Genomic DNA, 15,132 nt, shown 5'->3' on the forward strand with positions numbered 1-15,132 from the left:
CTGAGCAGCGCCACCCAGCGGAGGGCCTTCGGGGGGGCTGTGCCTGGGTCGTCCGGGTGGGCCCTGGCGGCAGCGCGTGCACCCCGCTGCGAGGCGGGGGCCCCCGGCAGGGGCAGGGGCAGCGGACGCGCTCCCCGCGGAGCCTCTGCCGGGGCACGGCCGGCCCTGTGGCGTCACAACAATAAATCCTGCTTGTTTTAGCGTCAGGTTCGTGGTCGTCTGTTCCAGTGGCCTCGAGAAGTGGGTGCGCCGCCCAGCACGTCCGTGTTCTAGAACGGGGCGCCTGAAGTCTGGGGCTGTACGTCGCCGACGAGGCTCGAGGGTGAAGAGACTGCTTGCGGGTCCTGCATGTCACGTGCAGCCCCGGACAGGCGGGCGGGGGCGGGGCCTCCTCGTCCCTGCGTGTCTGCTGACTCTGGCGGCGGGGTCGGTGACGAGGGACCTGCGCAGGGCCGGCTCGTCGAGCCTTCGGTCCGCGATCTGCGTTTTCAGCCTCCGAGCAGAGGAGCCACATGCAGTGTCCTTAGTCACGAAGACCCAGACGCGCGGGGCCACTCGTCTTCGGGCACGTCCCAAACAGGAAACAGCACGTGGGGCCCTGGTACCCCCAACGCGCCCCCCCGCCCGTGTCCCCGCCCTGCTGGGCCCGGCGCTCCAAGGGTCGACTCTGGGGCCACCACTACCCTCGTGAGAGACACACGTGCCGAGGTGTGCCTGCGACGTCCTGAGTTCACGCGCGCTGGGTGCGGCGTGCGGACTGCCACCGGGAGGCGCCGGCGGCCCCCCGGCTTAGAGCGGGGGCAGCAACGCGGCAAGTGCCCTGGTCGCCTGTCAGTTTAAACAGCAGCTTCGTCGCGACGTGAGCTACGCAAGTCACTGTGTCCGGTGCACGGGTCGGCGCCGCCGTCGCCCCAGTCGCTGTCAGGACACGTCGCCGCCCCCCGGGGAACACCGCCCCCGCTCCCACGCCCAGGCGCCGCTCCTCCCCGCGCCCCGGCGGGCTCCAGGCCCCCTTCCGCCCGGCTGCGTGTGCTGGGCCCGCCCGTCCTCGCCGGAACGTCCCGCACATTCTCTCTCCCTAGACCCAGCGTTCCTTCCTAGATCTCGGGGCTCACGTGTCTGATTTTATGTCCTCCTTGTCTTCCTCTGCCGGGCCTGAACCCCGTGGTTGAGGGGGGCCCCTAGCTCTCGACACCCCGTTACACCCCCTCCCAGCACGGCCCTCATGTCCCCCCCGCCGGCCGCAGGAAGACGCCCCTCCTCACCCGGTCTTCAGCGAGGCCGGGGCTCTGCTCTCAGTCCACGAGAAGCGCTTCAGCAACGCGGAGGCCAGCGGGGCCCCGTCGTCCGCCCGGTGGCCCTGGAGGGGACGAAGGGACACGTTACACATCCTGCTCGGCCCAGAGGGGCCCACGCCGACCCGGGGGGCCGACCCGGGGGTGCGCACCTGAGGCCCCTCCAGGCTGTCCTCGCCCTCCGCAGCCCCTGCCCCTCAGGACAAAGCATCCCCTCTACGCTGACGGGCCCCAGCTCTGCCCCTCGCAAGCGGCGCCTGTTCCCAGTGGCCCTGAGGCTCCTCTTCCCGAAGGCGAAGAGGATAAACTTAAAAGGGGGGACTGCAGGAGACGGGGGCGTTTTTCACGGTGGCTTTGCTGCGACCGCGGGCGAAGCACTGGCGGCCGCGTGCCGCCCGCTGCCCGGGGGCCGCGGCTCAGCCCCTTCCCCGCCGGCGCAGGGGCCTCCAGGCCCTCTCGACCTGGCGGCCAGCGCTCCGCGTCACACTGACCCGGCCCCGCGCCCGTCTGTCGCGGGCTGCGTTCACGCCCCTCGCCGCCAGGAAAGCCGCCCGCGCGAGCCAGGCCAGGCGGGGCCCCGGGGACAGAGGGCTCCGCGGCCGCGGACCCCTTTCCTGGGACGTGGAACCTGCGGCCCCAGCCGCGGCACGTTTCCAGCTCCGCTGCCTCCGATCTCCGCAGCTGGTCCGCGCTGTTTCTAGAAGCTTCTCTGGGGTGTCTGAAGAGGTTTGGTGCTTTGTGATGGCGACGGCGCCGTCACAAGGCCACGCTGTTTGCAGTCACCAGCTTTACCCAGGAGGGGGTCTCCCAGGCCCTTCGCGGGGCACAGTCGGCGCCTCTCGAACGGCCCTGTGCACAGCCCTGGGGAGCGCGGGGCAGTGCGGCGCCTGCCTCGGCGCGTGTGGGGGGCCCGGGAGCCAGCGTCTCAGCCCGCCCAGGGCCAAGCCTGCGCCCGAGGTCACGCCGTGAGCGGCAGGGCCCTGAGGCCTCAGGGGCCCTCCTGCCGGCCCGCCCTCCCCCACTCCTCTCGCCCCGTGTCCCAGAGCTTTCAGGGCACACACTGGTCGAGCCGCTTGTTCGCAGGGCCGTGTGCACTGCTCCGCCCTGCGTGGCCGTCCGGCCTCCAGACGCAGTGGGACAGAGCAGAGGCCTGGACGCCAGGCAGAGTCCTTCCAGCTGCTCGGGCTGCTCTGTGACAGCACAAAGGGCCGCCGCTCACACAGGTCTGAGTCCGCCTGCCCCCCCGAGAGCGAGGTTCCAGCGTCGGCAGCCAGGGACGCTGGGAACACACCACGGAGCGGCCCGAGGGACTAAACTGGCCACTGGAGTGACTTCTGAGTCACCTTCCAGCTCCAGAGAGACCTGCTTTCAAATGAGCACTGCGTCGCTAAGTCCTGCCGTCGGTCCCCCGGAAACTGCCGTTCCGGCCACCGCTCGTGGCCGGCCCCCGCCGACGGCGAGGCAGTGGACGGCCGGAGTCCGTGTGGGCGGCGCGGGGTGCACGGCGCGGCGCCTCCCGCTCCTTACCTGCAGCACGGAGGCGGCGCCCGGGGAAAGTTCGTCGAAGGTTTTGATTCTCTCCAGGCTCACGAAGTGGAAAGCGTTCACGTATCTAACGAAGCAGCAGAGAGAAAGGTCAGCACAGGACGTGCGTCCGGCTTCCGTGAGTCAGGAGACCGCGGGCCCCGTATCCCAGCTGAGAGGAACCGCGACGCCGCAGGAGCCGCCTCGCCCCACGGCCGAAGTGCCCCCCCCCGGGTCCCCCGCAGGTCCTGGCGGCACCGCCGCTTCCTGCCCTGGCTGATAATCCACACTGCGGAGTTTTCAGCAAAACCGCAGGGCGGCCAGACAGACCCGGTGGTGGCGTGGCCTCTAGTCCCTTGTGGAATCGGAACCTGTCGGCCTAGGGGACCACTGAGTCATCCCCTGGCTGAACACCCTGCGTGGCGAGGGAGGCGTGGTGCCCGGAGAGGTGACGTGGCTTCATCACGTAGCTGCCTACCTCTAAAAAGACGTGAGGGACAAGCGACAGGGCGGGGCCAGGCCGCCAGCTGGTGCGATGGCCGGGGACCGGGGAGCGGGGCCCGTCCGGCCGGGGAGCAGGGCCCGTGCGGCCGGGGAGCGGGGCCCGTCCGGCGTGCTCGGCTCTGTGATTACAGCCTGGGAGGGCCGGCGGTGTCTGCGTGACCTCCTGTACCCTATGCCCCAATGTACTACTGGTGATCGGTCAGGACACCACATGATTACTCTCGAGACACGTTCACCTGGTGGCTGAGGTTCTCGGTCTGACGCCGTCACCATCCGCGAGACCCAGTTCTTAGGGCCTAAGAATAAGCAACACACTGGAAGGCCCCCCCCCCCGCCCTCCTCCGACCCGGCGGCTTATTGAACGCCAGCTACTCTCCGCATCTTCAAGAAACGGATGACTCGACCGTTTCGGCCTCTTAGGCCAGCTGAGGTATGACCTGGGACCCGCCACCACAAACTGGGCTGGCTACTGGGGGTCGGGCTGCTCGTGAACAGCCGCCCGTGTTTTCAGGCTGCTGCGGCCGCCCCCGGGCTCCCCGGTCGCCTGCCAGGCTCGGCTGAGCCGAGCTCAGAGCCCTGGGCTGTACCTACTGCTGCTCACGAGGCCAGAAGACCCACGGCGGCCGCGTGCCAGGGTCCTGGCTGTTGGGAACGAGGGTGAGGAGCCGGGCCAGGAGCCACTCTGTGAGCTTCCTCCGCGGGGCCCCGGCTCCCCATGTCACGGGAACAGCAGCATCTCTACGGGGTCGCCCTGAGCACCGGAGGGGCGGGTGTGTACGAGAGCCCAGCACAGTGCCAGCCCACACGCAGCCCACACGCAGCCTGTGTGTGTGACCGTCGGTGCCGCGTGTGCACGCAACATCCGTGACCGTCGGTGCTGGTGTGATACGTGTTTAACTGTCGGTAACGATGTGCGTGATACACGTGTAACCGTCGGTAATGATGCGCGCAGTGCGTGTGGCTGTCGGGAACAATGTGTGTTTCATGTGAGTTAGTTCTGGGCGCCTGTGACCCCCGGGTGAGCGCCGGTGCTGAAGCGCCGGCCCCTGCGCCCAGGGTGGGCACTCGGTGAGGGTTTGGCCCCTTCCTCCTCTGTGGTGATGACAGCTATGTTTATCAGTTAAGAATAAAACCCACTTTGCTTAGTTTTATCTAAGGGCTCATGAAAAAAGTATTATTGAAAAAAAAAAAGATGAAGGAATTACTCTAGAATAAGATAGACTGAAAAAAGACAACACGTTATTCTTGACCAGATCCTGCTTTCTTTTTAAGGTATCAGAGGTACCCGGGGAAGTTTGCCTGTTTAACAACATTAAAGAATTGCCGATTCTTTGTGGTAACTTCGGTGTGGCCACGTAGGAGAATGTCCTTACGAGACGTGTAGCGAAGTATTTAGGGGGGAAGAGTCACAACGCCTTAAGCTCCCTCTCCAACGGTTCAGCGAAGAGCCAAACGCACCTGTGGGGAGCGTGCGCACAGCCAGACGCAGGTGCGGGGGAGACCTGGGCAGGGCCCAGGCCGGGGCTGACTACGGCTGGACCTGGGAGGCGGACGGCTCGTCTGCTTGTGTGTGGGAACACTTTATAATGTGAATTCGGGGAAAGCAAGGACGCTTACCTGACGTCGCTGGAACTTCCGGAATGAAACCTCGGAGCCGCGACGCCTTGCTTGAAGAAGTCCTCGGCGGGGGCGGGGGCCGAGCACGGGAACCCGCCGTGCGCCGCCAGCATGGCGCTCAGGGGGATGTAGTCCTTCCCGTCCTGGACGCCAAAGACAGGGCCATGCTGTGCGACTGGCCTCGGTCTGTCACTGCGAAACCCGTCCGCGAAAACCGCGCCGTCCCCCCTCGGCCGAGTTCTGCAGAGATGATTCTGCACGTGCGCGCGCACAGTTTGCTTTTACTGCTGCTAGAGCACATGCGACAGCCTCCGACCACACTCACAGGCGCCTGGCTCCGGGGAGCCGCGGCGAGGTCCGCGTTACCTGCTGCACGTTGGCCTGAAGCAAGTCGCCCAGCAATTCCACGAGGTCGGCGAACCGCGGCCTCTCCCGGGGGTCCCTGTGCCAGCAGTCCAGCATGATCTGGTAGCTGTCGGGGAAGCACAGCGCACAGCTGCGGAGCGCCCCGCACGCCGCGGGAGGGACGCGTCCGCCTGCGCGTGTGGCCGGGGCTGCTGGCCGCGGACGGCTCGTCCACACGGGCCCCCGCGGCGGGGCGTGCCCTGCGTGCGGGAGGCTGAGCTGTCGGCAAGGGGACCAGCGCAGTCGCGGTCACACGGGGCGTGGCGCTCCCTCCGTGTCAGGGTGGGACAGCGCCGGGACGGGGACAAGTCAGCGGGGACACGAACGTCCACGGGCGAACGGTCTGCCGTGCCGTGCCGGGCGCGGGCTGTGGCGGAGCTGGCGAGGGCTGCTTACTAAGCGCCCCGTCCACTCCCGCGCTCGCAGGGGACCTGGAGAAGCCCCGCGCCCGGGCCTCGTGTCGCCTCTGGGAGGGGGGTGTGCCCGTCGAGCGCGAGTGCCTCCGTGGGCTGTGCGCACGTCCCCGCGTGGGGCTGTCCCCACCCCCTACCCCAGCACGTCAGCGCTCCTGGGCACGACAGCGTCTTAGCGTCAGGGAAGCTGACGCGCGTCCTGGGAAATAAACGTTGGCAGGGTTCCCGTGGGGCTCCTCTGCCGTCCCGCTGTACAGGGCCCGAGGGTCCACGTGGGGGAAAGGGTCCCCACGCGCCGGAGGCCTGCACCACGCCGCGTCAGGACAGATCCTCTTTGGGCTCTTTGCTCCCCTCGGGAAGTGTCTGCTGTGAGTGACCTGTTCCCTCAGAAGGTCACCTGGACTAGATGCTGACCAAGTCGGTGCTGGGTCAGACCCCGGCTGCCAGCCCCGTGCGGGCAGAGGCCCGGTCTCCACACCACTCCCCAGCACAGGGCCTGGCTGTGAGTGCTCAGAAGGACGGAGCTGCCCCCCACGAGCCCTAGGCCGAGCTGCGACACCACGGGTGAGCCCTGGCATCTCTGGCCCTGGCCACGCTCAGCCGCGGGCTTTCCAGTCGCGACGGCAGCCCAGGCGTCCCTTAGGACAGCCCTGTCTCGTGTCCACGTGTACAAAGTGTGTGTGTGTGTGGGGGGGTTAAACGTGGGGGGTGTACCGGGGAGAGAGGAGAAGAGGACGGGGACACCACGGGCCACGCGGACGTGCAGGGTTTGCGTGCTGACTCTGCGCAGCGCGACAGGCAACGCTCTGCTGGACAGAAGGCGTGACAGGCGCGTGGCGCACACGAGCCACACGTCACACACACAGCGGGGACTTGAGGAAGCGCGGCCACCCCGGGCCTCGAATCTGAGTGGCAGCTGTCCCGGGCGCCTCTGACAGCGTCGCCGGCCCCGGGAGGCGGGGGCCCCGGACCCTGCCGATGCTGGCGGAGCCCTAACAGCGAGAGCACCGTTCAGTAGACCGGTCCCGAGAGGCCACCGGTGTGGTCCGGGTGGCTCCTGCAGCTCCGATTTAAGCCGGGCGGAGTGGCGGCACCGCGTGGCCTTCAGACGCCCTCCGAGGGTGCTGGTCTTCCAACGCGAGCTTTCCTCGAAGGGGGCACTGGGGTTCTGCGTTCTGAGAGCACCCTGTAAGCAGCTGGCCCACGTCTCTGCATGAGGGACGGGGACCCTCCTGCCTCCAGGGCTGCTCCGGCCCGGCGGCTGGGTGAGAACCGGGCGCAGGCCCCGCGGGGCGTGTGCTCCGGGCCCTGGCGACGGCCGGGTGTGCTGAGCACAGCAGCTCCGGCGTGTGTGCCCTGGTTTTCTCATCTGTGAAGCGAGACGGGGCCAGGACCCACTGCACGGGGTTGTTATGGGCGCTGGAAAAATCAGTATCGGTTAAAAGAGCTAAACACAGGCCGCGTCTGGCCCTCAGGAAGCACTGAAGAGCTGTTCAGTGAAGAAATGTCGCTAAACGCTGCGACTTGACCGCAGCTGTTGCTGCCGCTGTTAGTGGGACAGAACTTTTGTGATTTTCCGACGTTGTGGAAAGTGGATGGAAACATGTGACTTGAAGCACGAGCGGACACGTCAGAGACGTTTCTTCCAAGGAGCGTGGCGTGTGGTTCTCATTTAACGGTCCCGTCGTGCGGGAGACCAGACCGGTCCGAGGGCCGGCCTTCCTCACCTGCCCCGCCGCTGACTGATGCAGGACAAGTCAGTTCACTCTCAGAGGCTTCGATTCATCGCTCATCGAATTCGCACTGACGGACCTGCCTGCCTGCCCCTCGAGGCCTCTGGGAACTTCACGTGGGGTGGCAGGCGCGGGGGACACGTAGACAACCCTCAAGTGCAAAGCGGTCTCGCTTTAAACCACATCGCCTGGTCTCTCCGCACGCGAAAGCGAGCGAGCAACTAGGACCTCTCGGTGCGGCCCTGGGCCCTCGCACCTGTCCCCAGCTCTCAGAAGACGCTGCCCCAGGCTGCTCCCCGACTCTGCCTTCCCACGCCTCGGTCCGTCCTCCTCATCCTGGGTCTGACCTGCTCTTGTCTCCAGACACGAGGGAAGGAGACGGCCATCTTGCACTCGGGCCAAGCCCACACTTCCTTCGTTCCCTGAGCCCTCCCCGAAGGCCGCCGCAGGGCTGTGAGAGGACCCAGTGTGCGGGTGGGGCGGGAAGCGCGGCCGGCCAGCTCAGGAAAGGAGGTGCCGCCCAAGTCCTTGTCAGCAGCTCAACACAACTCAAGTGCCATCACATTCCTGCCCGGCACTCAAAGGACAAGGTGTCCACAGGGCTTCAGGAAGCGCGTGTCTGAGAGGCGAGCCAGCGCCGAGCAACGAGGCACCCTTCGCCGCCCAGAGCCTTCGCCCAGAGCCTGCCGCCTGCCTGGAGCCGTGGGCCGCGCAGCGGGCAGCTGCTGAGCCGGGCTGATTGGCTCCCACGTGGCTCGGTTCCTGGGTGGCCTGTTAGTTTCACCTGGATTCACACCTCGGAACTGAGCTTCTCACTCCAGTTCCCAGCCAGAGGCCTTGAAAAGTCAGTCAGAGGTCGAGACAGAAAACAGGTGAGGGTGGGTCCGGGACAATGTGCCTCACTCTGGGAAATCCTCCCTGTACACCTGGCCGACGGCTCCATAGGACTGGAACCCTAAAACCCAGGGAGCCCCCCGCCCCGGGAGTCCTGTGGGGTGAGCGCTGTCGGGCCCGGGGGACTCACATGTCAGGCGTCGCGTACTCGGGGGCCCGCATCCTCACGCCCTCTTTCAGGCGGCTGCAGAAGTCCTCGTCCACCTGCATGCCCGGGTACGGGGACGCACCTGCGGGGGCACCCGAAGCACGGGGCGGTCAGCGCCAATGGCCCAGCAGCAAGCGCCCAGGGATGGTGATGGGCCCCGCGCATGGCGCCACCCGCAGGGACACTCGACAGATCCTCGCTAGTGACGCAAGCTCGGTCAGGGGCCCGCGGCGCTGGGCGTGAGCCCCGGGCCATTCCCAGGGCTGCTCCTGTCCTCTGAGGGACCCCTGTCCTGTCCCCGTGAGCAACTCGAAAGCACTCCATCCACCGTTGGAAGCGCATTCCTTGCGTTAAGGAGGCTCTTTATAAAAAGCCAGTGGACCGGGCACCGTGGCTCACTCGCACCTCCGTGACTGTCATTCACCACTTTCTTGTCATCGCCCACAGAGCCGGGGACTCGTTGCTGTGCTGGGCCTGAGCCCCAGGAGGCTGAGTGGGGCGGGGCGGGGGACCGGGCGCGGCCACAGGGGCCTGGGCTGCCTGTCCCCGACGCCCACGAGCCCCTTCCTCTGAGGGAGCCTCGTGGCTGGGGCGGGGGCGAGCCAGGCTCCGGCCCCGGCCGCGGGCCTCCGCCGCCTCCGCCCCCTCCGCCTGTGTGCCGCTCTCCCGAGTGACAGCTGCCGGTAGGAAGCAGCTGGAGGCGCATGGCCCTGGCGCTGGGTCAGTGCGGGGCCGCTGCGGCCGCCCAGCTGCTTTCAAAGAGTGGAAGCAACAGGTGCCTGTCATCGAAAGCAGGGGAATGGTTTTCACACATTACAGGAAACCAGGGATGTTACGGGGTGACTTCTATTTGCTCTGAAAGGCCGAGTTTTGGCAAAGTGCAAAAGCCTGTTGGCCGGACCCCACACGAGGAAGGCCTCGGAGCGGCAGCGAGTGTCTGCGAGCCGCCGTGGGCACCGCACGCCGGGGCTGGCCCGAGTTCCCCGCCACTGGCCGCGGCCGCTGCTGGAAGCAGCAGAGACGGTGTCCGAGGCACACACCCCTCACACACGTTCGCCGTGGACCCCTGCCTCCGGACGGCTGCCGGCTGCCTGGGCGCTGACCTCGAGCTCGGGCCCACCCCAAGGAGGCCGATGACTGGGCTCCGCGACCGCTCCCTCCCCCGAGGTTACCTAAGGAGAAGATCTCCCAGAGCAGGACACCGTAGGACCACACGTCGCTCTTGGTGCTGTAGATCTTGTCAAAGATAGACTCGGGAGCCATCCATTTCAGAGGGAGCCGGGTCTGGAAAGGGGCAAGGGGCCCGTGAGCAGGAGGATGTGTGAACAAAGCACGCTCAGCCTGGGTGCCCACGGGGTCGCCGCCCAGAGAGCGCTGGGCCCGGCAGCCACTTCCTGGAGCCGCCCCGGTTTCCTAACGCAGAGCGCCCGCGGCACGCGGGCTCAGCGGGCTCAGCGCGAGTGCCGTGGGCCACGCCGATTCCCATGGAGATGGCATGTGCTCAGTGAGCCCCACCCACGCCCACGTCTGGCAGGCCTGCGAGAAATTCCTGTCCCCCAAAACACTCGCGCTCCACAGCGGCCTGAGAAAGCGTGATCCTAATTAGAAGACGGCCTGAAAATGGAATTCCAGGGATTTTTCCTAAGAAAAAGGATTCTGAAAGGCATTCTTATGTAAAAAGACAGGGTTTTAAGAGTCAGTGAATAGGGGGAGTGGGCCAAGGCACGGGAAGAAGGCAGGTGACGGGGGCACTCGGGGGCGCGCGTGGCTGGTTTTCACGCGCGGAGGCATTCAGCTCTCCTCCGGACGGATGGGAACCGACAGGAAGCGTGGGATGCGGAGAGACGACAGGAAAACTCAAGCGGGAGGGGCGGGGGGAGGCGGAGACACAGGTGGACAGAGGAGGACAGACGGACACGGAGGGAGATGCCATCCCGCGCATCGGGACTCCCCGGGAAAGCGGTTTTTTTTTTTGCCATGGTTCTCAGAGTGTTGTCTGGGGCCCAGCTGAGCTAGTGGCACCTAGAAAACTTGTTAGAAAAGCAAATTCCCAGGCTCCACCAAGACGCACTGAGCCAGGATTTCGGGGGGTGGGGCCCCACAAGTGGTAGTTGCAGGAGCCCTTTGGGTGGTCTGTATGCTGCTCGCTGAAGTCTGAGAACCTCTACTGCAGAGTAATGGGCCAGGCCCAGACGCGGGCTCCAACCCTCAGGGTGTGGGCCAGAGAAGAGAGGGCGCAGGAGGTCACCGCAAAAGCGAAACACAACTCTCCGTCCAAAACCAAGCGGGGAAGAGCAGCCAGCGCGAGCCGGCCGGGCCGCTGGGCATGGCAGGCAGGGCTGGGGGCCGTTTCCTCTCCAGCAAGATAACGCTCCTCCGCCCCGCCCCCGCCCCACCCCTTCCTGAGCGCTATGCACCTGCTGAATCCATCAGTGGGTTTATCTGAGGGAAGAGTCCAGGCTGTTCTTTCCCGTGGTTCAGAAAACTCCCACGGGAGTCCGAGGGAGGTGCCGGTGCGGTCCCACCGAGGCCCCACTGAACACCGCTCAGGCTGGCCATCTCGGGCAGCGCTGCCCAGAGGACAGGGACCAGGCCAGGAGGGGGGGATCGACAGAACGAGGGGACGGCGGCCTTTCGGAGCCCCACGCAAGGGCTGTCTGGAACACAGCCCGTCTGGGCTGCTCGTCTTCACAGAAAGCACGTGACGGCTTTCGGGGCCCACTGCCGAGGAAGTGTGAATGTTTACCAAGGGCTCCGGTCTGCGGCTTAGAATGACAGGGTATAAATGAGCCAAATAAACAACGAACCGACTTACATCTCCTTTTCTCACATAATCGGGGTTCTTATAAATATCCCGGGCGAGGCCGAAATCACAAATCTTCACCACATTGTTCTCAGATAAAAGGATGTTCCGCGCTGCCAGGTCCCGATGGATGCACTGTAATGAAACGGGCGCATGACCAACGCGTTTCCTCGGTCTGACCGACCAATTTCCTGCGGCCCCTCCGGGTCATCATTCTTCCCCACTCGAGCATCCGTCACCTGACAGAAGTGGCCCCCAGCGCCCATGGAGCTGCCGCAGACCCGAAGCGCCTCTTTACAAACGCGGCCTTTGGACGCCCTGAAGGCGAGATGTAGCCCGAACCCGCTCTGCCGGTACTTTGGGGGACAGCGCCCTGGCCAACAAAACTGGCGAGGGACTTCTCCCCCGGGAGCAAAACCGCCCGCAGCCTTCGATCCCAAGCGGTGGCGCCCAGGGCCCGGGTCTCTCCAGTCTGAAGCCCAGGATGGCCTCTCCTGGAGCTGAGGACCGAAGACGCGTGCCCGTCGAAACGCCTCGCTCGCCCTGGTGTAAATGAAGGCATTCGCCATGTTCACAACATTTAAGGACATGAGTACAAGCAAATACTAGGAGATGTGGATTTAGAGCAAACTTGTGTCTGTCCGCACAAGCGTCCATGTGTCTGTGCTTGGCAAAGAACAACACTAAAGAGCAAGGCTGACCTTTCTGGAAGACAAGAACTCCATGCCTCTGGCCACTTGAAAGCTGTAAGAGATCAGATCTTCCATGGTGATGGGCTGCTTGCAGAAATCGTCGGAATCTGGAAATCATTAAAACGTAGCTGTTTGTAACGGTGCTTGTTACTCCGCCAAATCCCACATTGGAACAATGTGAGCAAAACATAAAACCATCCAACAAGTGGACCAGAGTTCATTTTCAAGAGCATCTGAGTTTCAATAGGAATATCAGAGATTCTTCCAGGCCTCCAGCCCCTTTTAGCAGGGCGTGGGGGAGGGGGCTGAGCCCTCAAGACAAAAGGCCTGTGGGGAGACAATCTACAGCTCCCCATCAAAATTAGCAGCCCTGAAAATAATCTTAATTCAAATCTTATCTGCTTGGGACATTGCCCTCTGAGTCTCCCGGATGTTTATTAGGCTGATTAATAATAATAAAAAAAAAATTCAGGGATGCATAGCATGTTGTAAAAATATCTCCGACCGCAGGACAGGAAGGAATTAATACCTACCCTCCTCTTCCTCGGCATCACTCAGACTTCTCTCTTCCTGGAACCCGGAGCTCGCAAAGCTCTCGCTGCTGGCGACACTGTCCAGTCTTTGTTTCTTGCCTTGCTCCACGTCTGGCTCCATTTTTTCCTTCTTGGGCTCCATGTGTAACGCTGCGTCCTTTGAACAGACCGAGAAGGACGCAGATAAAGGGGGTGCCACTGGGGAAGACGTCAGTCCCTCGAGCTGGCCATCGCCCGCGTTGAGAGACTGTCATTCCACGAGAAGGACAGTGAATCAGCAGCAAGGGCTTTACGAGGGCCGAGCAGCTGGCCACTCCTGGGTTGTGGAGTCTGTTTTGCCCTTGACCGGGCTTCTAGACAGCACGGGGTAGGACGTGCGAACATCAACGGCAACTGGCAGTCACTGCGACTCTGTGAGCAGGAATGTTAAGGGTCTCGGGCGCTTTCTCTCATTTAACCTTTCTGACGGTTTCATGCCGCATGAAGAAACAGCTTCAGAGAAGTCAGGGACTCAAAGTGACATGCAGCTAGCGAATGGCAACGCTTGAGCCCAGGTTTCGCCAGCTCTAGTCTGTGCCCTTAACTGCGTCCCCATACCTCGGGCCACCGTGTCAAAGATGATACGGCGGGCAGGAGAGGGGCCCAGTGAACTGGGGAGCAACGAGGGCCGCAGCTACCAACCCCTCTAGTCTCCCTGGGGAAGGGGGAGCACGAGCATTTCTTTTTCTTTCCTCCACTGAAAATAAAAGATACAGTTGGATCCTAACGGGTACAAACAGCCTCTGGGCCTGGCCGGGGCACCCGATCCCCAGCGTACATCCTGGCTCTTCCAGTACCTGTGTGACCTGGGGCAAATCACCTTACTTTTCTGGGTTTCATCTTCCTCACCTGAAAAGCTCTATCATCTGTTATGTTTTGACTCATAGAAAAGGAGTTCTTGGTTTTGGGTGTTCATGTGGAACCCGAAAAGATTTTTATCACGTTTAGTAATTCCTCTAACAACCGCGACAAGAGAAACTTGGTCCTCCCAGTGGCCCCGTGACGGACCGTGTATCCAGGCTCAGTTCTGCTAGATGCCAGCACTGAAACGGGCTGAGAGGGACCGGGCTTCAGTGGCTGGTTTCCCTTGCTCCTCCAGCGCGGTGTGGCAGTGCTAAGATTAACCAGGCTCGCAGGTCCTGCCATGGCTTTTCCTAGAAATGCCACCAAGTAGGAGTGATCCCTCCACTAGAGGGCACAGTGGGAGCAAGCAGAGGACAGAGGGCGCTTCGGGAGGGCCAGCCTGCCCAGCTCTCAGAGTGTGGTGGTGGGTACCGGGCTCCTATCCCCTGAGGAGAGAACTTCCTGTGCTGCAGTGGGGGAGGCACGCCTCCGCGTGAACATCCGCCGCCACCCCGGGGACCTACCTGAGGACGGGTAAAGAATCTAACCCTTTGTTACTGCGTCTTCCCGAGGCAGTTAGGTTTGACTCTGCTCAGTCCGGGCCTGGAGTTTTGTTTCTCACAGGACCCTCCCCAGCACTGACGGCAGCAGGGGGAGAGTGCGGGCGAGGGCGTCGACGGGCCCACTCACGCCAGGTCTGGGCCCGCGCTCTCTGGGGCATGTCGCCAGGGCCCGAAACTCACGCTCCCTCACCCCCTCCCTGATTCCCCGTCAACGGCATCCGCAGCTTTGCTTATCCGTAACCTCCTGTTAAATAAAGGTTGATGTACTGAACTTTTGAGACTCTGGCAGAATACAGTGAGTCTATTAAAACAATTTTCAAAGATCCTGGCGAATTTAGTTGGAAAATGAAATCTCCCATTTCTGTTTGGCCTTTGGTTCTCCCTTCACCTTCTCCTTACATTCCTTTAGGTTTCAAATATGAAATACGGCCGCGTGTTTTCCACGAAAACACTAGGCTCCACCGACAGGGAGGCGAGTCATTAAATATAGCCAGGGGAGGAAGCAAACTCTTCAAAACAAAGGACGCACGAACCCAAACGCTCCATCCTGCCCTGGTCCCTGGGGTGTTCTGCTGGCTTAGTTCTTCCTGAAGCTCGTCCAGGATTTCAGGACTGAAGGGCGTTTGCACTCTTAGCTCGGGGCACCACTTTCCACTTTTTCTTTTTCTTTTTTTTTTTTTTTCCCCTCCTTGTCCAACGTAGTGCACAGAAAAAGCATTGAAAGGGGAGACAGGAGGGCTGGGTTCTTTCCCCCCGATTTCATCTCTTGGCAAGTATGTGTCCTTAAGCCAATCACCTGACTTTTCTGGGCATATCCATAACATGCGAGTGTGAACTGGCTGATCACAAAGATCTCTTTCAGCTTTAAGATACTAGTTATGAGAAAGCATGGTTTAAAATCGGGTAAACTACAGTCTAGAACACCTGCGTGTTTTTGGCTGGGTCAAAGCTACAGAGATGAGAGGATGGGCCAGGTGTCCAGAAGTTCCTATCTGTGTGCCACATGATGACACTCGCCCATGTGACAGAGATGGGCACCATACTTGGATGTTGGACACTCGATTCATTACACAGATCGTTATTGGTCAGCGGCATTAAGTTGGGCTCACCCAATCTTTCCATCTCC

General features: G+C 62.8%; 1 protein-coding gene across 1 annotated transcript in view; it reads right to left on the bottom strand.

Moving 5' to 3' along the window:
• FLT1 (fms related receptor tyrosine kinase 1) overlaps positions 1 to 15,132 on the bottom strand; it is a 139,578-nt gene that overhangs the window by 2,818 nt on the left and 121,628 nt on the right. The window contains exons 21-29 of the mRNA XM_036228396.1: positions 12,562 to 12,718; positions 12,038 to 12,135; positions 11,349 to 11,471; positions 9,706 to 9,817; positions 8,516 to 8,615; positions 5,307 to 5,412; positions 4,941 to 5,083; positions 2,823 to 2,907; positions 1,266 to 1,360 (exon numbers count right to left, since the gene is read on the bottom strand). Of these exons, the coding sequence (XP_036084289.1) occupies positions 1,266 to 1,360; positions 2,823 to 2,907; positions 4,941 to 5,083; positions 5,307 to 5,412; positions 8,516 to 8,615; positions 9,706 to 9,817; positions 11,349 to 11,471; positions 12,038 to 12,135; positions 12,562 to 12,718 (1,019 nt within the window). The remainder of the gene's footprint in view (positions 1 to 1,265; positions 1,361 to 2,822; positions 2,908 to 4,940; positions 5,084 to 5,306; positions 5,413 to 8,515; positions 8,616 to 9,705; positions 9,818 to 11,348; positions 11,472 to 12,037; positions 12,136 to 12,561; positions 12,719 to 15,132) is intronic.

Source organism: Rousettus aegyptiacus, unplaced genomic scaffold (genome assembly GCF_014176215.1).
Source record: "Rousettus aegyptiacus isolate mRouAeg1 unplaced genomic scaffold, mRouAeg1.p scaffold_m13_p_11, whole genome shotgun sequence".
Classification (NCBI taxonomy): Eukaryota; Metazoa; Chordata; class Mammalia; order Chiroptera; family Pteropodidae; genus Rousettus; species Rousettus aegyptiacus.